Source organism: Lepidochelys kempii, chromosome 9 (genome assembly GCF_965140285.1).
Source record: "Lepidochelys kempii isolate rLepKem1 chromosome 9, rLepKem1.hap1, whole genome shotgun sequence".
Lineage (NCBI taxonomy): Eukaryota > Metazoa > Chordata > Testudines > Cheloniidae > Lepidochelys > Lepidochelys kempii.
In genome coordinates, this window is record NC_136388.1 from 32,492,987 (window position 1) to 32,517,867 (window position 24,881).

The following is a 24,881-nucleotide window of genomic DNA, read 5'->3' on the forward strand; positions in this document are numbered from 1 at the left end:
ACCACCAGGTTGAAAACAACTGCAATAAATCATTGGCACCTCTTTTGAGGGATCTGGATGAAAGGACTCACCTACTCAGGCAGTCACGACATGAAAAAGTTTGAGAAACAGTGGAGTAGATATCCCTCTAGTCTGGCATTTTAATAGTCACTTTCATTAAAGTTGTGTCTAACGGGATTTCAGATAAGCCAAACCTTAAAATATGCCCTTTTTCATCTGCAATGACTTCAGATTAATATAAATTATAAAACAGTATATTTATCCATTACTATACAAGTGATATCCTCTGCTGAGAGCCAGTTTCAAAACTGTTGGTCTCTGGTTGCCTGGATGTATGGATCCACCCACTGTCTCTCTTTCCAGATGGTTTTATATCCATAAAGCTTCTGTGCCATTGACCATGCCATCATTGTACAGAGAACAAACTACATATTCTGTGTTTTAAAAAAATGAGCAACAAAAATAAAATCAAGTAGGCCCAATATATAGGGTTAGCTATTAAAAGGAAAGAATGTGCTCTCTTTTTATCATTAAAAGGAATGATACAAGGAAAGTACAGTTGTGTGTTGGGAAAATAACCGACTATTAGGGACTGCTATCAAACTTATGACTCTAGATTACTGCTACTTATAGTTGCGTATAGTAGATTTACAGTTTATGTATATCCTAGAGGACAATCACACATAACCTTTTTTGAGGAGTTTCCAAATAACTGAATTAAGTTTTGTATCTGGGGCATAGGGTATTTAAGTGTCTCTCTAATAATAATTTAGTTTTATGTCGTCTTCATTAACACAATGTGCTATTAATGGTAGACAGGCATGTAGGCTACTTTCTTACAGTGCATGTCATTATTTTCTACAGCAAGCAGAGAAATGGATGTACTCTTTGAAGTGTTGTTCGATGAAGAATTCCCTGGAGGCCTAACAATAAGGTCTGTGTTTGTTCATACTGATTTTGTACCCTTGTGAGACTGAATTGAATTTAAATTACTAGCTTTTTGCTGATGTGTGAGAGTGTTTTTAAATACCTCATGAGAAATTTGACTAACTCCATTTAGAGGCAGTTTTGCTTCTGTAATGTATGTTTTTGGTGTTTTTGTCCCTCATTCTTTATGACTAGAGACTGTTTCATGAAAACAGAATCTGTGTCTCTGAAGAAGTGCTTATTACTCCTGATACTGACATCCCCAAGTGAAGTTCTTATCTTCTCCAAAGCAACCACCCTCATGCCACACGTAAAGGACTAGAGAACTATGCTATGCAGATGTGCTTGCAAATAGAGTGTTTTATAAAATGTGCTATTTGTTTCATAGATTCATAGATACTAAGGTCAGAAGGGACCATGTCCGACCTCCTGCACAACGCAGGCACAGAATCTCACCTACCCACTCCTGCAATAAACCTCTCACCTTTGTCTGAGCTATTGAAGTCCTCAAACCATGGTTTAACGACTTCAGGGAGCAGAGAATCCTCCAGCAAGTGACCCATGCTACAGAGGAAGGCGAAAAACTTCCAGGGCCTCTTCCAATCTGCCCTGGAGGAAAATTCCTTCCCGACCCCAAATATGTAGATCAGCTGAACCCTGAGCATATGGGCAAGATTCACCAGCCAGATATCCAGGAAAGAATTCTCTGTAGTAACTCAGATCCCACCCCATCTAACATCCCATCGGTCCTATTTACCATGAATATTTAAAGATCAATTAATTACCAAAATCATGTTATCCCATCATACCATCTCCTCCATAAACTTATCGAGTTTAATCTTGAAGCCAGATAGGTCTTGTTATCTGCATGTCTCTAATCACACTGGAAATAGATTAGATTTTGGTTTTATAATAGTGCCTTTCATGCTCAGGTTATAGTATCTGAAAACTACTTTACAAAACAGGAAGTGACTTTGATGCTGGTAGTGGGGCAAGTGTAGATGAAAACAGCAGTCATTATAACCAGTACCCTTTATATTCTGCAGCAACAGAATTCATCTATTTCACCCTGCCACAAAATTTTGCTGTAATCAAAGCTTTCAGATTTAAACAGAATGGACCAAGACAGAGGCTCCTCCTCACATGCTCAGGCAAGAGAGCGCTCCCCCAAGAAGGTGACTGAAAAGCAGGTTTCATCTTCCCCCCCCCCCTCAGGAATCCACCAAGAAACTGCATTCTCCAACTCGGCAGACCCCATCGGTACCCAACCATACCAAGCCTTCCACCTCCGAGGTAGTGGGACCATGCGGTACTGAGGTTACGCACCAGCAAAAGACCCTAAGTGGGCTAATTCAGACAAGGGCAGCAAAGGGAATGCAAAACCCTCTGCTTTGGTACCATTGGAGCCGACGAGGCATTCGGCGCTAAGCAGTTGACAGCACTGCAAGCTATGGTGCCTCCGCGGCACACACTGCACGTTCCTCAGCACTGCACCTCACACATCAGTACCACCACCAAAGCCTTCACAGGTACCGATACTCTTGGTACCACAGCAGTTCCTTTGACACAAGGATCTCCTGGTCTCTGCACCAGAAACTTCTCTTCCCAGTACCGACATCACTCTAGCATGCTCAGTACCAAGCCATCTTAGCGCATTGCCCAGATCTGCTCCTCTCTTTTCAAGTGATAAGGCCAATTAGGATGAAGGGGAAATCTATGCCGCCTATTACTCTTCGCCTCCTCATACATCTGCCAGACCATGTCCATCACAACAAAGAGATTATCATCTGGGATCTCAAACTCCGAGCTAGTATGGACATCCATGGGTGTCACGACCTATGACTTTCCCAGCACGGTGGCTTTACTGGGAATGGGCAGCATACCGAACACAACACCACAAGCCTCCCAGTCAACCCAGGGAGAGGTCAAGACATTCCCCTTCACCCTCTGTACCAGAACCCTCTGAACCTCCAGAAGAGGTGGCTGAGGAACTGGAGGAGGCTTCAGACCAGGAAGCTGCACCAGCAGCCAACTTTCCTCATTCTCTTCCCCGGATGAAACCATCATGCCTCTACCTCCCACCATGGGGGATGATTTTAAACAATTTCAGGAGCTCTTTAAGAGTGGCAGTGTAGCGGGGTGGTCACCCCACTCTGTGGCTCAGCTTTTCTGCCAAGTCACATTCAGTTACTCCAAAAGGGGGTTGAACTTTCAGATCCAAATGAAAATCCAAATAATTTTTCTGCTCCCTTAGGCTACTGAAGGCTACTGCTTCCACTTACAAAGCCTAATCTCAGGGCTTCCTCCCACAGGAAACTACTGTGCTCCCTGTGGGTCTCTTCCAGCTGTTGTAGACCCTAACTCAGCTCCCCCCTCACCCCCAGAAGCCTACTCTACCCCCTATGGGTTTCTCTCCACAGAAGAGTCCTACCTCCTCTGCAGTCTCTCCCTCGATCTTGTCCCCTTTCCATGCCCTTCCTGAGCTCCTAATTCCCTCTAAAATATTTTTCTCCTTCTGCAAGTAGCTCCAGACAGGCCTTTCCTTATGGCTAGTAGGGACAACTTCTTCCCCAGTCCTTCCTAACCCTGGATCCCCTCTGGTTCCCTGCAGCTCTCTTCTCTTTACCCTGGTATCAAGCATTCGGTCCCAGCTCTGCCAGCCCACTCCAGACTCTGACCCGCTATGGAGAGATCTCCTCTAGGTGGTTTCCTACTTTGAGGGAACAGGCAACCTTTTACAGAAGTCCTTGCTCCTGGGCTACCCTGTGATACCAGGTCACCCAACCCAATCACCAGCCCAAACCATCCTCTGGGAGGTGGGCTGATCCCAATTTCCCTTTAAGGGCTAGCTCATTCTGTTATGGATCCCAAATTCATATTTAGGTACTTAAATCAGAAGTCAGATTTTCAAATGCACTGAGTACCCAACAACTTCCATTTTAGGACACTTTTTTTAGGAAATTGTGTGATATAGAAGTTACTAGAAACCAGGACATTGATGTTTTGGTTTTGGCTCTGCTGCTGGCTTGAAGTGTGACCTTAGGCAAATCACTTAATATCTTTGTGTGTCAATTTATTGTTCTATAAAATGGTTATAACAATGGTGACCTCAAAAGCATGCTGTGATGATTAATATTTATAAAGTGCTTTGAACTCATTGCTTGAAAGCGGCTATGTAAGCTCAAAGAGTAATATTATGTATTATATTTAACTTGGCTAGTCACCAAAGGCAGGCAGGAGGGAACATTATATGGTTAACGTCATAGCCAAAGGACATTACTGCAGTTTTAATACTAGGTATGGTCCCAGGTCTTGTTATCAGTCTTGAATCTGTGGCCTTCTGGCCCAGAGGCAAAAGTACTATTAACTGAGACATATAAGCAGTGGACAATCAACAACATAATTACTTAAAACAATTGTTTAACTTGTTTTTCTCTTTTCTGTTTAGGTGCTCACCTGCTAGAGGTTATCGTCTGCCAACAAGTGCCTTAATTAACCTATCTCATGGTAGTCGGTCCGAAACAGGAAATCAGAAACTGACAGCCATAGTGAAACCACAACCAGCTGTGAATCATTACAACTCATGCTCATCTGATTCATCGTCTGTATGCTCACAAAAAGTACATCTAGGAGGTCTCAACCATTCTCCTCGTTCCCTTTTTGTTCCTACTCGAGTAAGATCTTTCTCTTTAGTTTATATACAGTCCTTTTCCCAAAGAAATGGAGTTAGTACTGTGGTTGGATCTTCATTGATACTGACAGAATTTTGTATTTTTCCTGGTTATGGTTAGACAGAGTTTAGTGACTCAGTAATATATGGAGGCTTTTACACTAATTCACTAAGGCACTAATTCAGATCTGTCCAAAATTCAAATGGCCCAAAACCTTGGTCCCTCTGACAGCAGTTTGATGGCCTTTGTGAAAGAAGTTGGTAGCTTCAGTCCAGTTACTAGTGGGCAAGTGTCTAAAGTAGCCTTTCTATTAGCAACCTTGGCAGAAAGACAACTATCTTCTTTTTTTCCCAACCCCCATCAATAGTGATTGTTCTTATGGATCAGGATTGTATCCCTGCTGAGAATAAACAGAAGACTTAATTTTCCTGTGTTATCTATTTTGTACCTTGGTGATAATTCAGTTCATTTTGGAAATATAATACACAAGAAAAATGGCATGAATAAGACTGAGTTGTCATAGGCTTAATTTAACTATTTTATCTTAATGAGCAGTTTCTTTAAAGAACAGTGAGACTTTGAGGGATGATTTCTTGTTTAAGAATTCTCTCATAATGTAAATCTGTGGAAGAAAAATCATTCTACAAAATAACTTAGAAACAATGAAACACCTCTGATCTACTTTTTTAAATCAATGATTTAGCAACTAAATGGAAGACAGCATTACAATCTCAGGGCTGAAAATCAGGGAAATTCCATTTTACTACAGAAAGGATCTTTTTTGGGAGGCAATCAGAAACAAAAAGTAAGTGTTATGATTTGTTTTCTTATTGGGTATTAAAAGTCCATATTCAGTTTATGTGCAGTGGGATTTAAACCTTTTGAAAACATTAGAGCAAATATCACTCTCAGTCAAACAGAAAGTTAAACTGGCTGTTGTTTAGCAAAGTATACTTGCCAAAAGGAAGTTATACACTATCCAGATCATCACAGAACAAAAAAATAATGGATTCAAATGAATATACAGTAAGAGTTAAGCTGTTGCTGTGAGTATGGCTGCATTTCCAGCTTGCTTGTTAGAGGCTAGTATTTGTAATGGCTCACTATTTATAATAGTGTCCTTTTGCCTTAGCTTTACAGATTTTTAGCACTGCCAGACTACCCTTGTCAAACACACGTGTTTTGTAATCCAGATTCAGACTGAGGCAGCCTTTAATGAATCTGTAAGGAAGTGAGTGTATTTAACCCATTTCAGTATGGATTGATTTAAAACAAGGCAATTTAAATCATTAATTAAATAACCAAGTGGAAAGCCTTGAATTAAATCTATTTTAATCAACTCTTCCATTTGTACTTCAGTTATTTTCTAAAGAAGGGTGCATTGTCATTGGTTGATATAACCATTAAAATGTTTTGATTTAAAACTAAATAGAGCATTTTTGCTAGATTTGGTACATCTTTGTGCTACACTACCTGTATTCATTTATTTAAGCAATAGCTTAATATTTTCAGATTCTTATTGTACATTTTAAGTAAGAAAATGGTGAAAGATATTTTGCTTATTTACTAGATAATTAACTTTTTGCTAATATTTGTGTCAAGATGGATTAGAATGGTAACTGGAATTTAATTAAACATGCAAAACAGCATATAAAATGTATTTTTATTAAACAAACCCTTGACTTTTTTGATCCATAAACTTCTCTTTTCGAAACATCCAACTAAGTGATTTATTAAACAGAGGGAGTAACTGTAGTCAGTGAATTAAACTGACTGTTTCAGGTCACCTGCGAAAATTTTCAAGTAAATTGAAGTGAAAGTGCCTGGAGCTTAGTTCCTACTCACCTAAGTCTCTTGAAAATGAGACAATCTCCTAAGTAACTTAGGCTGATCTATTGTGCCATATGTTTGAAGCTTGACCTCAAAAGTTAGAATTTTTCCCCTGATTCTTTCTTTATATAGAAAAGGAGCCTTTAACTCAGAGTTTTTGATAGAGGCTCATTGATTCAGCATATTTATTTTTATTTAAATGACTTAAGAGATTATAATAAGTTTAAGCCTTAACATATTTTATATTTAAATCAGATTTCATTTAAACAGGTTTATTTTTAAAAAGATAAACGTAGTATAATTTAAATGACAAAATTAAAAAAACCTGATTTAAATTTAAAAAAACCCCTTTTTTAAAAAATGTTTTCCAAAAAAATCATTTTTTTTTTTTTTTACACACCTTCCCATTCAGGCCATAAGATCCTCTTAATAATTGTTGTTTACATATTTGAGCCCCATTCCTACACAAATGCATGCATAACTTTACTCAAGTGAGTAGAGCTGTTGGATGAGGGTTTGCAAGATCAAGGCCTTAGCAATGAAACAGATACTGGCTTGGGAACATGCATGCCTTTGGAAGGAAACTTGAAATGCATTTTGTTACATTCTTTCATTTTAGAAAAATTTAGAGGTTACTGGTGAAGGGAAAACATCAAAACAAACTAATTCCATTAACATTTTAGGGAAACACTTAGGGAAAGTCATAGTATAAATATGGCCTAGTTTTCAAAAGTTACAAACACCTACAAATTCTTTTGAAGTCATTGGGACAATTGCTCAGCACTTTTGAAAGTCAAGCCTTAAGAATTTATTTGTATCTCTGTTGGAGCAAAAGTTGTATTTATAGGTTTTTAAAAAAAATATTTTGCCAGGCTCAGAATAAACAAGATGATGAATTTTGCAGCATTTGGCAATCACTGCAAGGGTCTGGGAAATCTCAGCATGTTCAACAAAATATGAATGAGAAGGTTAGTATATAACTGACATTATGAATAACATTTTCACTGAAGTTCCTTCTGTTTAGAGAGAAAATATTGGTTTGTGGGTATATGTTATGTATGGACAACGTAAAATATAGAGGCATTTCTTCATTTTCACTCAATTCATCACAAGAGTAAACATTTTTTGGCTAATATCAAAGATCAGACTAGCTAATTTTGTGTAGTATAAAACTTTATTGAAAATTGTTGAAAGAGGTGATGACTTGTTGTAAAGATTGTAAATGACTGTGTGTGTCTGTCTTCTGGTTAATATTAAATGTGTGAATATTTCAATTCCTAGGGTGCAATCCTACCTCAAGAAACAAAGCCAGAAACTGGCAACCAGTTGTACAAACCAGGCTTCAATGAGAGTACCCTTAAAGGCCAGCAAAGAAAACAGGAGCCATTTAAAAAGTGTAAGTACTATAATTAGAAATCTAGTTTTGAAAAAGGTGGCCTGTGTTTCTGATTGTTTATAGAAATATCTGCAGAGTTTCTTTGCTATCAACATTTTATAAACAAATGGTTTTATGAACACAATACTGTATATATTCTGGTCAAATCCTGGTCCCAGTGAGCCCAAATGGGCCAGGATTGGCTGTTTTTAAGCATATCTGACCTCTCTACAAATTGACCCTGCAGTCTTTAATCAAGCAATTGGCCCACATTATCAAACTTACAGAGGATGTTTTTGCATGTACAACCTTTGGAAGGAAAAGTAAACATGTTTACTAGACACGAGTAAAGCTACATAAGCATTATCACATAATTAAGGTTTGCTTCTTTTATCCTGTGAAGAAAAGTGCATAGGAACAATAAAGTCGGAATTAACAAATGTTTGAGACATAAACTCAAATTTAATTCTGATTTAATCTAATTGGGGACATATAATGGTTTCTGGAGTCAATTTGATTATTTTCATATATTTTACAAGCAGTAAAAAAGAATAAATGTTCCTTTGCGCAGCTGATACTGTGAACTAATTTATTTGTAGTTAAAGAAGATTCTAAAGTTCCAAGATATGAAAGTCAGACACACAAAATATCAAATAAACAGGTATATTTCCTCTTATATTGAGAACATGTATACCAATAATTATTTATTTGTTTTTATTACTATTTTCTAGTTTGTCATTTTACAAATTGTCTCCACTGAGCAGCTCAGTGAATTCTGCTGCCAGCTATCGAAAGGTTCTTGTATTTGTGGCTGTTTTTATCCTTTAGAAATTTTATATAACATTGTACCATTGTTCTTGGAGCCTTTACAGGCAGAAAATGAGAGATGATGCTTCTGTCAGACACGATACATATTATGACATGTCATTCCAAGACTGATGCTAGCAAGCATGTCAGAAGTTTTTTTAATCTCTTCCATTGTTTTAATTATTCTGCAGTTTTTCTGGCTTCAGATGTTTAAAGCTGATACTATAATTGCAAAACATAGATGTTATCATGGACACTGAATGCATCCGATGAAGTGAGCTGTAGCACACGAAAGCTTATGCTCAAATAAATTTGTTAGGCTCTAAGGTGCCACAAGTGCTCCTTTTTTATTCCATTAGGGTGTAGTCCATTCAGATACAAGAATGACAGCTTGTGAAATACTATTTGCAGATTATTTTCAGCTGATCTACATTTTAACTGTGAGGTGTTAGTGTGTAATAATCAACATTGCAATTTCTTTCAGAATTTTGCAGGAGCAAATAAATATAATGTTAAGCTTTTGAAGAGGAATGAAAGTCCAAGTGTGCCTGTAATTCAGAAGGCTTCTGTTGATGGGTCCTGTATAGCTGGGAAGGCAAGAGTTGGCTTGTTAAATGTGAGTATGCTTCTGACTAGTTTGGCCCTTTAATGCTTAGATACTTTCAACCTGGAAGTCACTCTGTGCCCACAGTCCCCATTGACTTGAATGGAGTTCCACATATAGAGAGCTGTATTAGGATCAGACGATGACAAAACTAAATAGCCTGAAGTAGACTTAATGTTTCTTTAAACCAGTTATTTCTGGTCATGGTATTTATTATTTTAAGTACAAAGTTTTACATTAATTTTTTAGTATCTTCTTACCTCTATTCCTTAGAAGGACTCTGAACTTGAAAACCTTCTAGCATCCTTGAAAATCTCCAAAGAAAATGAAGTGCAATCATCTTATCCCAAGGAAGAAAGAGTCACCAATGAAGAACATCTGTCTCCACAGTCTTTTGCTATGGTTTGTGTATTGTGAGAGCCATTGGGTGACAATTTAGCATTTGCTTTCTTAGCTTCTTATACTTCTGTTTACAAACAAATCTACATATTACTTTATTAAACATAATTATATTTAATTAACTTTTCTTAAAGCAAATAACGTATACAGTTAATAGTAAAATATTACTTTTCAGGGAAATAAAAAGTTGCAATTTTTGTTACCATTGTGCAGGATTTTTAATTCTCTTTGAATAGTGCAATCTAAATTTAATTGGATTGTTGAATATTTTCTTCTTTTCTAAAGAAGGGAACACAGATGCTCAAAGAAATTTTGAAGATTGATGGCTCTGACATAGAAAGCAAGAATGAAATGAAGCCACTGATTAATGAAGTTCCTGCTACCTCCGATAGGCAGGAATCCCATGGGGCTGCCATGCAGCATAGACAAACAAAAAAAATGGGTATGTACAGATACCAGCTAATCCTCAGCAAAATAGTTAAAGAGCCTTATGTTAACTTATCTCTACAATTAGTAAAAAGATTGCTATTGATACTTGTTTTCAGGATCAAACAGTAGAATTTTCCATATTTTCTATCCCCTTTTTACTATTCAGCCCTGGAAATCCCTATACTACCTAAGTAAACTCTTGAATGTGTAGCATTAAAGTCAGACATTCTGAAAATACCAGGAACGTATTCAAATATACTTGCTTCTGTGTTGGTGTTTTAGAATTGTCTTTTTATTCTATATATTTGCCTGATACTATTTTTTTCTTGTTTTCTTTTTTATAGCTGCTTACATGAACAAGCCTCATAGTGTAGGAGGCCCTCATAATGCTCAGGTTTTGGAAACTGGAGGTCACCCTCTCCTTGGCCCACAGTCTGCGTTGTCTACCCCAGTATCTGAACTCTCTCGTATTTGTTCCCTGGTTGGAATGCCACAACCAGATTTCTCCTTCCTCAGAACACCACAGGTATGGTTTGTTTTATAGGTATAACTACAGGCTGGTAGAGTAAGCTGCATGCATGTAAATCATGCCCTTTGCTATGAATTTGCACTAATAATTAAAATCCCAGTGTAGATGAGACTTTGATGCCTCTTGTTTGGTTTGATTCGTTTCCAAAAGAAAATTCTGAACTTAAAACTATTGTATTAATTCATGTTAATCTGTCTCAAATTTTAACTCTTCTGTTTGCTTGCATACAGTGATGACAAAAAAACTTTCATGAAAAAAATCTATTTTATGTTATTTTCATAGACCATGACAGTTTGTCAAGTAAAATTATCCAATGGCTTATTAGTACATGGACCTCAGTGTCACTCTGAAAATGAAGCCAAGGAGAGAGCTGCATTTTTTGCATTACAACGATTGGTGAGAACAATATATTGTATAACACCTTGTATCTTTTTCTTGTTTTATTGAGCCTGTTATAATAAATTATTCTCTCTTAACTAGAGCTCTTTAGGAGTGAACTTTTCTTTGCCGCCACCTCCATCAATGTTTCCAAATCATCAGTCCGTGGGAGCTCCTGTACCACCTGGATCCATTCCTCCAGTCTTCACCCAACCCACTGGTAAGTAATAACACACTTTTTTCAAATAATGAAAACTTGACTGTAATTCTAATAGGATTTTGTGAAGATGGGTGACTTCCAGAGAACACCATTTTAGGCCCTGCTGTATGTAGATGTACCTCTGAGCCTCCTTGAAAATGGAAATTTGTGAACCTCCTCTCATGGACACATGAATTAAGAACAAAGAATTCCACACCTTCCATTTGTTCAGTCGCTCTTCTCAGGACATGTGTCAATGTGCTATCTATTGGTTTTTCTCCTGAATACAATAGGAAGCAGACTAGAACTGTTGGTCCTGGTCAGTAGGAAGGAAGACACATCTACTTCTAGGACCTGCCAGAAAGCTCTGCTTTTGTGACTTCCTCTCCATATCATCTCAACTAGTATTTTTCTAGTATTTTCTCCTATAGCTAACAATCATCTTTGAATTGGCAAATCAAGGCACCCTTTGTCATAATTTTTGGAACCAGCTCTAGAGTCTTTTCAGTACTTCCCTGAGACACTATGTAGGAAGGCTGCCACGCTCTGCCAAGCAGTGTCGTGATGTAACAACCCAAGAAAGCCTGCTGAAAATTCCCATGATACCATTAATACTCTGCTATTTTTGTAGAATGCAAGAAGGGTTGTGACAGTGGTGACCAGCAATTAGGCACTTAGCAATAGGGTAGGATTCGAGGTCCCCAAGCAGGCACTGCTCCCCCACTTCTCCTCAGTCTTTGCATTGTTGACTGGTTTCAGAGAGAGTGCATTCTGCCCTTCTCAGTTGTAAAACAGGGCCTTTGTGGTGAAAGAAGCAAAGTGAAAAAATATCCTGGAGATACTCCGCGTTTGGAGAACTCCCCACCCTCCTAAAAGGAAGTAATAGAAACTAAACGTTATTTCTTGTTTTTTACAGCCAATATGATGCCTCCATCATCTCACATGTTTGGTCCAGTGCCATGGAGAGCTCCAGTACCTATTCATGGCAAACCTTACTATCCCGGTTCATATCATGGTAATATGCCTCTTGCAGGAACTATACCAGTTGGTACTCACAACCAGTTTATTCCTCTACAGGTAAGTATGACAGGAATTGTCTTGAGATCATATTTTTGTAAAAGATGTTAAAAGTATTTATATACAAGCTGAAAGCCCATGCTGCCACACGGATGTAACTTGTAAAGTCAAGTGTATACATAAGTCGAAAATGGCCAAGAACTTAAAAACTGGTCTGTATCAGACCCTGAATGCCAGTAATGTTTCAATGTGGTGATATTCTGAACAAAGAGAGCTCTCAACCATGCTTGTAGCTGTTTCCATCTCTTTCCACTGATTCCACAGATATTCTAGGCTTCAGGGTGACAATCCTGTAATCTTATTTTTAGAGATATAATGGCTGCAAAGACAGTCCTGTGGATACATTGTTTAGTTTTAGAAAATTATTAAACTGCTCTATGTGCATTTTTATAGTGGTAAATTTTTTTCAGTTTTGTGAGAGGACATTCTTTTAAATAATATTTATTTGATTTAAAGGTAACTAAAAAAAGGGCTGCTAGCAAGAAAAATTCCGAGTTCAAAGAATTCCAGAGCTCCCTTCAAGCTGTACCACTAAAGAATGAACAGCTAATGTATTCTGACACCAACAAGCCCATTCAACAAGATACTTCAACTACTTTAAAATCTCCTCAAGCTGTTCAGTCTACTGCTTGTTTTCAAGACAACATAGCTACTCCAGACGTTCCTCATAACAAATCAACACCAAACATTTCTAGCAAACGAAAGCCAAGAAAACTGGCTGTCAATTTTGGTGCACCAAAATCTTCAGAATAAATACTGTAGCTAGACTGATTTTATCTTTCCTCTTCCCCCAGTGTTCTTCATATATATAATTTATGATTTTTAAGGACAGATATATATATCCTTAAAAAAATCATAATGCTATTTAGAAAAATCAACCATTTTAAGTATGATTTTATTTTTCCCCTTACCCCCGTGTTTATATATTATATCTATCTCTCCTTTAAAAAATCATAAAGCATTATTTTAAAAAAATAAGTATAATAAAGAGTGAAAGACTTTCAGTTGGTAGGCTTTTTCAGGCTGTTGATAAATACATATAAAAATTATGTTAAAATTTGATTAAAGATCTTGACTTAAACTGATAAAAGCCAGAAAATCCTGAATTAAGGTCACCACACAATCCATTGGTGCCTAGGTCTCTGAACAGTGGCTTACATACTATAGCGGGTGAGCAGCAATAATATTAGAGTGGGAATCCTAATTCAGAATTGCCTTGCTTTTGGGGTGGGATATGGGACAGTAATAAGTCAGGCACTGAACATTGCTTAACACGATCTTTTGTATTTTAACTCCTTTTTCATGGTAATGTAATAAAATAGAGAAGGCTTTTATTTACCTGTAAATTTCATATGACAGAGAACAAAAATAAATTAATGGAAGACAACTGGCTTATATAAGCAAATGCAAACTGACTTGCAAATGAAGTTCTCAGTTCAAATTATATTAATAAAGTTGCTAGTTGGGATTCATTTTAAAATCTGACTCCACTTTACCAACGTAGACCTCCACTACACATCCACATGCACGTCTTCATGGACTCCAAAAACCACAAAAATCCTGAATTTTTCTAAATTATAAAATGAGTAGAACGCAAAGGTATTTGTATATATAGCATGATAATCAAACTCATGCTTACCCTTTGAGCCAATTTCTCCCACCTGCAGTTTTCACCATACAGTGAACTTTGTAATCTGACAGGTTCTCTTTTCTAAATTATTATTTTTTTGGTAGTTAGCTGGCTTTTAATAGATATTTTAATTTCATGGTAATATATGGTGGCAGAGGACACACTAAATTGTCATCCTTGAGTTAGAGTTCTAAGCTTATTCCCTAATAACATCCAGACAAAAAATTCTCAATTTACCTTTTTGGAGGGAATTATCACTTTAACTAGTAATATCTTAATTCTTTATGTATCTTGTCTATCTAAAAGAAAGAAAAAACTGAAAGGGCCCTGTACTACCTTATGATCCACGCATCCATGCAATTCTTATTCTTCATAAATGAAAAGTCTATGGATCCAAAGCAAAACTTGGTCTGATGTCTCGTCTCATTTGGTGCACTCTGCAGATGTTGGCTGAGTCTGCACCACCATTTTTACCTTATTCTTGTCTGTCCTGGTGAAAATACTTTACCTCCAAACCGTAGAAGGATTAGTGATATGTCAGACTTTAATCAGTGATTCAATACATTGTCTCTAAGCAGACTTCATGCAGGACATGCAAGTTTGCAGAATTTTCTTCGGTTTCTTGTCTTGCTATTTTGCCAAGGTAACATAGCTTCACTTTCCTATAGTAGTGTCCAATTTCATCTCACAGAGTTTCTCTTCCTAAGGTTTTTGATTCATTTTCCCAAAACTGTTTTTGTCTCCTCTCTGCTGTCATGCCTTCCAGGGGGTCTTTGATAGCTATTGCTACTTCTATCCTTCCCATAGACAGTGTATTCTCTCAGAAATTTTATTTGGTATTTTTTGGCCGGATACTTGTCTTCTAGGCCTCTGATATGCCAGTCCTTTTAAGTAGTCTGTACATAATCATAAAACTCTTCTGGTTAATCTGGATTGACTGTCCCACAGAGATGACAGATTCTGTATGTGGATCCAGTGTATTTAAACTCTGATTCCAGAAATCATGTAATTTCAGGATTATTTTTATGTTGTGCCTTGTTACTCATTCAAAATCCCTACACATCTCCAAGCTAGAATAGCAAGCTGCAGGTCTTTACACTGATTAACTTTTGTACAACTTTTTTAAAGAAGATAGTGAGTCTCTCAATAGCATCTTGCTCCTACTTAGTCTCAAAGGTTCATCTATATTCTGTTGTGTTGTGTGCTTTTCCTTAAATCTGATGCTTTCCAATGTGAGTTCCTTCTTCACAATGTGAATTTTAAGATCTTTAATTATTAAATTAATTGAAACAATTTCTTGTTTAAATTAACTTAGATTTATAGGGTTCAAAATCCTGTTTCTCAGAGGCAACATCTATCAAAATATATTAACTCCTGTATTTTTTGAGCTTTGCCTTTCAGAGGGTCTTAAGGTACATTCCACTAAGAAAAAGTTGACCTTCACAATGTATCTGTATCTCATCAACAACATTAGGGATGATATTGGCATGATACTGACATAAATATTTTTAAAATGTTGCTTCTCCTAACTAAATTTCCATACCCTGAGTTCCCAGTCTCTTGTACTATTATTTGATCTCCAGTGTGGGATCGTTTGAGAAGCGCCCATTATGGAGAAAACTGGATTACGTTCTGCTAGCACACCTTCAAACCTTCCAAAGAGATTTTCATCTCCATAAAACCTTGTTTTTCAGTGTTATCCCCAAGATTACATGGCTAGTAGATGCTGGGTGCAGGTACTAGAGTCTCTGCTGAAATACTGAATTACATAGTTTATAGTGTCCTCTTGTATCTAGATAGCCAGATATGCAAATATGTAAAGAATGATTTGTGAAGGAGACTATGCCAATACAAGTATAAATAAACCATTTTTTCCCTCATGAAATGGTTACTTTCAAAGCAGGAGCTGAATTTTTCCCCAGTGCCACTGAAACTGCCATACTAAATTTCTATACATAAGTTAAATATTTGATTCTATATCTGCTGTGTACTGTATTAGTCCCTATTTCCTAGTTACCCGTACTGTCCATTTTATCTGTATTTATGGGTTCTGTAATGTCCACTACCTGGTGCCCAATCAACTTATTTTAGCTTTCACATGTTCTCTTACATGTGATGTGTACATTGACCTATGCCATATCATCTATTATTTCAGCTCTTTTGTTTTTATATTCTATGTCAACTCTGTAATTATGTTTAATTCATACAGGTATAACTTTAAACATTCATTTTTCTCATAGATATAAAGTATTTTGTAAGTACTGGAATTTTTCATTAGATCTTATACAGAGCAGTATTTTATTAAAAATCCAGAAGGGAAGACTTTTATGTGTGCATTTTTGTAGTTTGATTTTTTTAAAATAACTTTTCATTGTTTATCTGCCAAGTGAAATGTTTTCAATTTGCATATGAATGGATATGGAATGTATTTTTTTGTCCTGTTTAGTGTTGTGCATCTGCAGATTTCTAGTATGTAGTTGCATAAAGGACTGTGCAAACATATTTTAAAATATGAACATAAGATACACTGAAGGATAAAAATTATTCATAAGAGTTAAATGCTATACAGAATTTTAATTCAACAGAATAATTTTATAAACCTGTTTGTTGTCTGCGTCTGCTTGGATTAAATATTGAAACTAGAAACATGATTTATCTTAAGTGTTTTATATTCAAGTGCCTGTTATCTGGGAACAACCTTACCTTGCCCTTAATCCAAAGTTTCAGAATTGGGTTAAACTTGTTAAAAACCCAGTTGTTCTGATTCCAAAGAGCAGCAAGCTTCCATTTTACTGGAGTGGTTGCTTGATGTCTCATCACCAGTCATTCAGGAGACCAAAAGCATGAATTTTCAATGATTGCCAGTCAGTTACAAATGAAACACCTTCAACTGGCTATTGAGGATCTGCTAACGTTGCTTGAGCTTCTGCTGCTAGTTAAGAGCAACGGTCAGAAGATAACACTTGATTCTGTAATGGGAGAGCATAGTGCTAGGATCCCCACATGAGCAGCTGTAACCTGTAAAGCCTAGAGGTGACTGAAGGGCCATGAGGATCCCAACAGTCAAGAATGATAAGTTAAAAATTTTTTTCCAAGGAGTACAGTATATGATCTCTTGACATGAAGACATCTGGAAAAGTAGTATCAGTGACATGACATTCTGGTAAGAAGCCATTTCCCATACTCAGACCAGAGAGTTCTGGAGATGTTTTCCAGTCAGAGCAATCTAATAATATTCCCCCTGTCAGGCAAATAATATTCTGTCAGGCAAACCCTTGAACAAAGTAGAATGACAGAACGTGTACTGAAGATACAAATTGAGATGCATGTAAACTCCTTAAAGAAAGAAAATATAGTTTTGTTATTTGAATAAGTAACAAGTTGCTACATAAAATGATCAGTGTCACAAACCTCAACATTTTAAAACTTATTTTAAACTTTAAAAGCCTTAAAAGGCAATTGCATTATTTTCTTCCATTGTTATTTGGAGAGGGAAGGGGGAGAATCCTCTCCTTTGAGTGCTTGCCAATATGTATTTCATTCATAGTACATGTGCCCCAGGCGTCAAGTTTGAATTCTTTTAGCCAGCAGTGTCCATTGGAGCTGCGCCTCTGTCGTGGTGTCCCAACCCAAGGGCATAAAGGTGTGGAGTGGGCCCAACTATTCCAAAGTTCTTTTTTGCTGCTTATGAATGCAAGTAGATCAGGAGGTGGCAGCACGCTGCTTCTCATGAATCTGCAACCCTAGGCAGCTGCTGAAAAATCTGCCCTCACTTAGGCGCCTGCCTAGTTCATCTATAGCTAAAGCAGCCCCCATCCAGAAGGGACTTCTTGGGAGTCACCAAGAATGAACAGTTGTAAAGTAACTATATTAATGTTGGAAGGGAAATAGTGTGAAGTGTGCTTTAATTGGGGTTATCATATCTCTGTGAGAGATGTGTTCTGTATCTTAAAAAATAGACACACTAAAGGACACTAAGGAAGGAGTGATTAAGGGGAAAGGGGGATGGAAGAGAATGGAGATGGGAAGTAGAGGAGCATTTAGGGGTTCTGTGTAAATCCTCTCTTTGTAACTCAAATGATCCGATGATAATCCAGAGGTGGGCAAACTAGAGCTCATGGGACCATCCTGCCCAACCCCTGAGCTCCTGCCCTGGGAGGCTAGCCCCTGGTCTTCCCTGTTGTCGTCTCCCTGTGGCTACGCCGCTGCACAGGCGGTGCTCTGGGCAGTGGGGCTGTGCGCTCATGCAGGGCAGCGCCGCAGAGTGTCTGGCTCCGGCACGGCTCCCAGACATGCTGCTCTGAGCAGCATGGTAAGGGGTCTGGGACCAGGGGGTTGGATAAGGGGCAGGGGCTCCTGGGGGGCAGTCAGGGAGCAGAGGGCAGTTGGATAGGGGATGAGGTCCCCGGGGGGCAGTTAGGGGCAGGGGGTTCCGGGAAGGGGTGGGCAGGGGACGGGAAACAGGGAGCAGTTGGATAGGGCAGAGGTTCTGGGGGTGGGGGTTAAATAGAGGGTGGAGTCCTGGGGGGTGGTTAAGGGACAAGGAGCAGGGGGAGGGTTCTGACAGGCGTGGGAAGTGGGAGAGGGCGGAGGCCAGGCTGTTTGGGGAGGCACAGCCTTCCCTACCTGGCCCTCCATACAGTTTCGCACCCCAATGTGGCCTTCGGGCCAAAAATTTTGCGCCCCCCCCCCCCCCCGGTAATCTATCCCTAAGGGTGAAGATTACCATAAATGGAAAACATAGCTTTTTTGGATTACAAGTGAAATAGTCCGAGTGTTCATGGGGAAAGTACGGGACCTGGGGGTTCAGCAAAGCGCAGTTGTTTGAGGTCTGATTTATATGCTATTCTAGTATTTTATTTTTGGATTTAAAGAAAAGGGAATGCAGGAGGGGTAGAGGGAAATTATTACAAGAAATACAAAAGTTTACAGACAAAAACTAAGCCATATTTAGGTACGCAAATGCAGCATAACTAGAAACAAGAGAGACATGGCCACACAAGGCTTCATGCCATCAAACAGCTAAAGAATGAGAGTTTCAAGATTTTAAGTAAAGTGAAATAGTTATCAATGGTTCTTCCTTTTAAAGTAACATATTTGAATGTCAAAGGGCTAAATAATGACACTAAAAAGAAAAAAAAGACCTGGCAGAACTTAAAAACAAAAACACAAAACACTCTCAGATTATTTTATTTCAAGAAACTCATTTTCTCAGGAGGGGCCAATTATTACGATGAAAGGTAATTAATTGGTTTTCAGCAGCCTTTCTTTTTGCTTCAGCCAAAGAAAAGGAAAGAGGAGTGGGCATAATATTTTTTAAACTTGAACTTTTTCAGATTAAAGATCAATTTAAGGATAAGGAGGGATGTTTTGTCTTATTAATAACCCAGCAATTGTGCTTCAACAACAGTAGGCTCAGTGTATGTTCCCAATCAAAAGCAAAAAAAATGTTAATGACTCTCAAAAAAAACTGCAACACTTTGGAGAAGGGGAAGTTATAGCTGGAGGAGACTTCACTTGCACACCAATTCCTCACAAGGGCAGATCTGACTTTAAAAAAAAAAAAAAAGACGAGGCTATAAGAAGCAGGTGCAGCATTAACTTCTCTGTGCCAACAATTCAGTCTCTCAGCTGGAGAGAATTGCACCTAGGGAAAAGAGCTCACACATTTTATTCACACCTTCCTCAGTTATATACTAGAATAGATTTTATTTTAGTCTCTGAATCCTTAATGAACCAGACAAGAGCTGCAGATCATTCATGCACCAAGCGGAATAGTCTTTGATAGCTGGGATGGATCCCAAAAATCACTTTTTTGGAAAATGAACTGCCTGCTTCTCCAAGACAAAGATCAGGTTGCAGCAATGAGAGAGGACGTTGTTCGGTACTTAAAAATAAATTCATGGATTCCTAGACCAATCAGGACCATTGTGATCATTTCATCTGACATCCTGTATAACACAGGCCATAGAACTTCCCCAAAATAATTCCGAGAGCACATATTTTAAAAAGCATCCAATCTGGATTAAGAAATTATCAATGATGGCAAATTCACCATGACTCTTGGTAAATTATTCCAATGATTAATTACTCTTAAAAATTTACATTTTATTTCCAGTCTGAATATGTCTAGCTTCAACTTCCAGCTATTGGATCATGTTATACCTTTCTCTGCTGGACTGAAGAGCCCATTATTAAATATTTATTCCCCATGTAAATACTTACAGACTGTAAACAAGTCACCCCTTAACCTTCTTGTTAAGCTAAATACATTGAGCTCCTTGAGTCTATCACTGTAAGTCAGTGGTCCCCAAACTGTGGGGCATATCCCCCTTGGGGATGTGGAGGAACATTCAGGGGGGCGCAGCCGCAGCAGGGCCCGGGCCAGCCCCCAAGGTAGGCGGGGAGGGAGTACCACGTAGGCTCTGGCCACAACCCTGCCCCCAGCTGAGCCCTGGCTTCGGCTCCAAGCAGCAGAACTGGCCCCAGCTCCTGGAGGCGCACAAACAGATTACATTACAGGTAAGTGGGAGCATGACATAAAAAGTTTGGGGACCACAGCTATAAGGCATGTTCTTTAATCATTCTCACAGCTCTTCTCTGAACCATCTCCAATTTATCAACATCCTTCTTGAATTGTGGGCACTACAACTGGACATAGTATTCCAGCAGCAGTTGCACCAGGGCCAAATACAGAGGTAAAAGAACCTGTCTACTCCTACTTGAGATTTCCATTTATTCATCACAGGATCGCATTAGCTCTTTTGGCCACATCATCACACCGGAAGTTTATGTTAAGCTGATTACCTGCCACCACTTCACATCTTTTTTCAAGTAACTGCTTCCCACGAGTGTCCCCCATCGTGTGAGTATGGCCTACACTCTTTGTTCTTAGATGCATGCATTCACATTTAGCTGCATTAAAATGCATATTGTTTGCTTGTGCCCAGCTTCTCAAGCAATCCAGATCACTCTAAATCAGTGACCCGTCCTCTTCATTATTTACCACTCCCCCAAGTTTTGTATCAACTCCAAAATTTTTCTGTGATGATTTTGTTGTCTTCTAGGTGATTGATAAAAATGTTAAATAGTGTAGGACCAAGAACCCATTCCTGTAGGACTCCACTGGAAACACATCCACTCAATGATGATTCCCCATTACTATTACATTTTGAGAACTATCAGTCAGTTTTTAATCCTTTTAATGTGTGCCATGTTCATTTTATATTCTAATTGTTTAATCAAAATGTGAGCTACCAAGTCGAATGCTGTACGGAAGTCTAAGTATATTACATCAACACCATTACCTTTATCAACCAAATTTGTAATCTCTATTAAAAAAAAAATCAGGTCATTTTGACAGGATCTATTTTCCATAAACCCATGTTGATTTGCATTAATTACATTGCCCTCTTTATTAGTTTAGTTCCTTTAGTTCTTTATTAGTTGAGTCCTTTATCATTCACCCCATTGTCTGGCCTGGGATCAAAATCAAGCCGACAGGCCTATAATTACCGATGTTATCTCTTTTACCCTTTTTAAAATTGGCACAACACTAGCTTTCTTCCTGTCTTCTGAAACTTCCCTAATGCTCCAAGACTTGTGGAAAATCAGCATTAATTGTACAGCATTAATGTAGCAGCTCTTTTAAAACTCTTGGATACAAGTTATCTGGAGTTGCTGATTTAAAAATGTCTAACTTTAGTAGCCCTCCAGAGATACCAGTGGAATTAAAGAGTGTAATCACCATGTGATGAGACTATATCATTGGGGTTTGGGTTTTTTGCCAATTACAGAACAGAAATGTTTATTTAACACTTCTGCCTTTTCTGCATTATTATTGATAATTCTACCATTTCCATGGTAGACTGGAAGCTGTGAACAGAGGAGACGCAAAGAGAGGGAGTTTGCCTGGGAACTGTCTGAGAGAAGCTACGATGAGTGCTGCTGCACTGGGGTGGGGCTATGTTGTGAGCTGGTGGGGTGAATATCCGAGTGTCTGTCTGCTGTGACCATTTGTTTGACTGGTGCTAGTTGCAGAGACGGTGTGACAGTTTGTTTGTTTGAAAAGTGTGACTGTTTGACGGTGTGGTTGTTTGTTTGGAAAGTGTGAATTGGGAGTGCTTTGTTCCAGGTGGACCTTGAATGGTTGAGCCAGGGCAACTGCTTCGAGCCAGCAGCCTTATAAAAAAGCAGCCAGTTGCGAACCGAGTGAGCTGCGAATAGAGGAGAAGCAAACAGGGAGTTTGCCTGGGTGGCACTTCCCACAGAGTTTTTGTCTTTCAGGCTTCTGTGAGCACTAAATACATCATCTGAAGAGGCTCTTAGAATGAAGAAAGTATGGATAGTGAGTGATCGATCAGCTGTTGTGACCTGCACAGGATGTGCCATGTTTGTCTTTCTCCCAGAGGATAGAAGCAACTTTGTACGAAATGCAAGCTGGTCTCCATATTGGAAGAGAAGGTTAAAGGACTAGAAACCCAAGTATCAACCCTGCGTTGTGTCAGAGAAAATGAAGACTTTCTGAATAGAAGTCCGCGTTTGGTACTGCAGGCACAGATGCTGAAGAATCAGAGAGGGTGCAGAACATGGAAGAAAATTGGCAACATGTGACCTCCAGTAGAAGAAAAAGGAGAACCCATGTACCCCCAGTGTGGATAGTGGTAAGAAACCATTTTCAGGTTCTCTGCACAGGTACTATGGCGGAGAATGGTTTGGAAGAATCATCTGAGGGAAGGGATCAGGAGACGCCATTGACTGGAAGACATGGGATGCACTGACCTAGGGATGGGGGTTCCACGACCACCACTCCCAAGAAGAGGAGACGGGTGGTGGTGGTTGGGGACTCCCTCCTAAGGGGAAGGGAGTCATCCATCTGCCGCCCAGACCGGGAAACTCGGTAAGTGTGCTGCTTGCCTAGAGCTAGAATTCAGGGTGTGACAAAGTGTCTGCCAAGACTGATCAAGCCCTTGGACTGCTACACCTTCCTACTTCTCCATGTGGGCACCAATGATACTGCCAAGAATGACCTTGAGTGGGTCACTGCAGACTATCTGGCTCTGGGAAGAAAGATGAAGGAGTTTGAGATGCAAGTCATGTTCTTGTTCATCCTCCCTGTTGAAGGAAAAGGCCCAGGTAGGGACCATCAAATTGTGGCAGTAAATGTGTGGTTGCGCAGATGGGGTGTTGGAGAGAGGGCTTTGGATTCTTCGACCATGGGATGTTGTTCCAAGAAGAAAGATTGCTAGGAACAGATGGGATCCACCTAACTAAGAGGGAAGAGCATCTTCGCAGGCAGGCTTACTAACCTAGTGAGGAGGGCTTTAAACTAGGTTTGCCGGGGGATGGAGACCTAGGCCCTGAGGTAAGTGGGATACCGGGAGGAAACACAAGGAGAAGAGTGCAACAGGGGAGGCCTCCTGATTCATACTGAGAAAGTAGGGCAATCGGCTAGTTATCTTAGGTGCCTGTACATGAACACAAGAAGCCTGGGAAACAAGCAGGAAGAATTGGAAGTCCTGGCACAGTCAAGGAACTATGATGGGATTGGAATAACAGAGACTTGGTGGGGTAACTCACATGACTGGAGCACTGTCATGGATGGATATAAGCTGTTCAGGAATGACAGGCAGGGGAGAAAAATGTGGAGGAGTTGCACTGTATGTAAGAGGGCAGTATGATTGCTCAGAGCTCCGGTATGAAACTGGAGAAAAGCCTGTTGATAGTCTTTAGGTTTAGCAGCGAGAGCAAGAAGGGTGATGATGTGGTGGGCATCTGCCATAGACCACCAGACCAGAACGATGAGGCAGATGGGGCTTTCTTCGGACAAGAAAAGTTTCCAGATGCCAGGTCCTGGTTCTTATGGGGAACTTCAATCACCCTGACAACTGCTGGGAGAACAATACAGCAGTGCACAGACAATCCAGCAAGTTTTTGGAGAATGTTTGAGACAACTTCCTGGTGCAAGTGCTGGAGGAACCAACTAGGGGCCATGCTCCTCAGGACCTGCTGCTCATAAATGGGGAAGAATTGGTAGGGGAAGTAGAAGTGGGTGGCAACCTGGACAGCAGTGACCATAAGATGATCGACCAGCAACTCCCCCTCTTCCCCCAGCCTGCCCGGATCAGGTGTCCAGAGGTGTTCAGGAGGCGCTGGGCGGGAAGAGGTGGGGCATGGGCGGAGTGAGGGCAAGAAGAGGCGGGGCGCACGTGGGGACCTTGAGGGAAGGGTGGCGAGTGGCCCGCCTGGGGCAGAACGGGGGTTCCGCACACCTGGGTCATTAGTACTCGGCCTCTCTGATCGGGGGTTTTAGTTTGTTTATGTATTAAAGTACCAGCAGTGGCTCGGCTGGGTCTGGCCCAAAACGGGCAGGAGCCAGCGTTTACCTTTGCCTCTAACAGGTAGTTTTAGCTCCCCGGAACTCCGCTTAATCCCTGCCCTGTTCGTTCCTGCCCCCGGCCTTTCCGAGCCCTCCTCAACCGGCCCCTCCCCCCTCAGCCGGCCTGGCCACCCATAGGCCCGCCCCTGGCGTAGGGGCGCCGCCGGGCTGTGGTTCGTTCGCGGCAGGGTGAAGCGAGCCGGTTCAGTCAGCTCGAGCCCGCGCCCCGCCCAACCGCCGCATGCTGGGGGATGTCGCGCTGCAAGGAAGGGCGGGTGAGCGCCGCCGCCGCCGCCGCCACGTATGTGGTGGGGGTCGATGTGGGCAGCATAATGCTGCGCTGCCACGTCTACGACAAGACAGCCCAAGTCAGAGGCGTTAGCAGCAAGACGGTGAATGAGGGAAAGCGGCCGGGAAGGGGGAGGAGATTACTGTGGGTTGGGAGGAAGCTTAGCCCCACCCATTACCACATCCTATGGGGACCTTGTTCCTCTTCCCCTTCCGGGCGCCCTGTAACCCGCGCTCCCCTTCCCCCGGCAGCTTCTCGGAGACGGGGCTTTGCCGTCACTCCGTCCTTAGCCCCGCCGTGTGTGGGCCAGTCCCCGCCCCTCCACGGGCAGACTCTGCCTCCCCCGCGGAGCGGGGCTC

The 24,881-nt window shown here is 40.2% G+C and overlaps 2 protein-coding genes across 9 annotated transcripts in view; both read left to right on the top strand.

Moving 5' to 3' along the window:
* Window positions 1–15,563, top strand: part of XRN1 (5'-3' exoribonuclease 1) — a 78,386-nt gene extending 62,823 nt beyond the window's left edge. Inside the window, exons 30-43 of one of the 2 annotated variants that reach the window (XM_073359804.2) lie at window positions 865–934; window positions 4,376–4,601; window positions 5,302–5,403; window positions 7,301–7,396; window positions 7,710–7,824; window positions 8,403–8,464; window positions 9,095–9,226; window positions 9,488–9,616; window positions 9,899–10,055; window positions 10,387–10,568; window positions 10,854–10,967; window positions 11,052–11,169; window positions 12,065–12,225; window positions 12,682–15,563. In XM_073359804.2, coding sequence (XP_073215905.1) covers window positions 865–934; window positions 4,376–4,601; window positions 5,302–5,403; window positions 7,301–7,396; window positions 7,710–7,824; window positions 8,403–8,464; window positions 9,095–9,226; window positions 9,488–9,616; window positions 9,899–10,055; window positions 10,387–10,568; window positions 10,854–10,967; window positions 11,052–11,169; window positions 12,065–12,225; window positions 12,682–12,978 — 1,961 coding nt within the window. In that variant the 3' untranslated portion in view covers window positions 12,979–15,563. The remainder of the gene's footprint in view (window positions 1–864; window positions 935–4,375; window positions 4,602–5,301; window positions 5,404–7,300; window positions 7,397–7,709; window positions 7,825–8,402; window positions 8,465–9,094; window positions 9,227–9,487; window positions 9,617–9,898; window positions 10,056–10,386; window positions 10,569–10,853; window positions 10,968–11,051; window positions 11,170–12,064; window positions 12,226–12,681) is intronic. The other variant, XM_073359805.2, reaches the window with a different exon arrangement.
* Window positions 15,564–24,396: 8,833 nt separating this feature from the next.
* The window catches only part of GK5 (glycerol kinase 5), a 101,107-nt gene continuing 100,622 nt past the window's right edge, over window positions 24,397–24,881 (top strand). For 6 of the 7 annotated variants that reach the window (XR_012160785.2, XR_013636348.1, XM_073359786.2 and 3 more), the window contains exon 1: window positions 24,397–24,625. Coding sequence is in view for 4 of the 7 variants with exons in the window: in XM_073359786.2 (XP_073215887.2) it covers window positions 24,485–24,625 (141 nt within the window). In the remaining 3 variants the exon portion in view is untranslated. The remainder of the gene's footprint in view (window positions 24,626–24,881) is intronic. The other variant, XR_013636349.1, reaches the window with a different exon arrangement.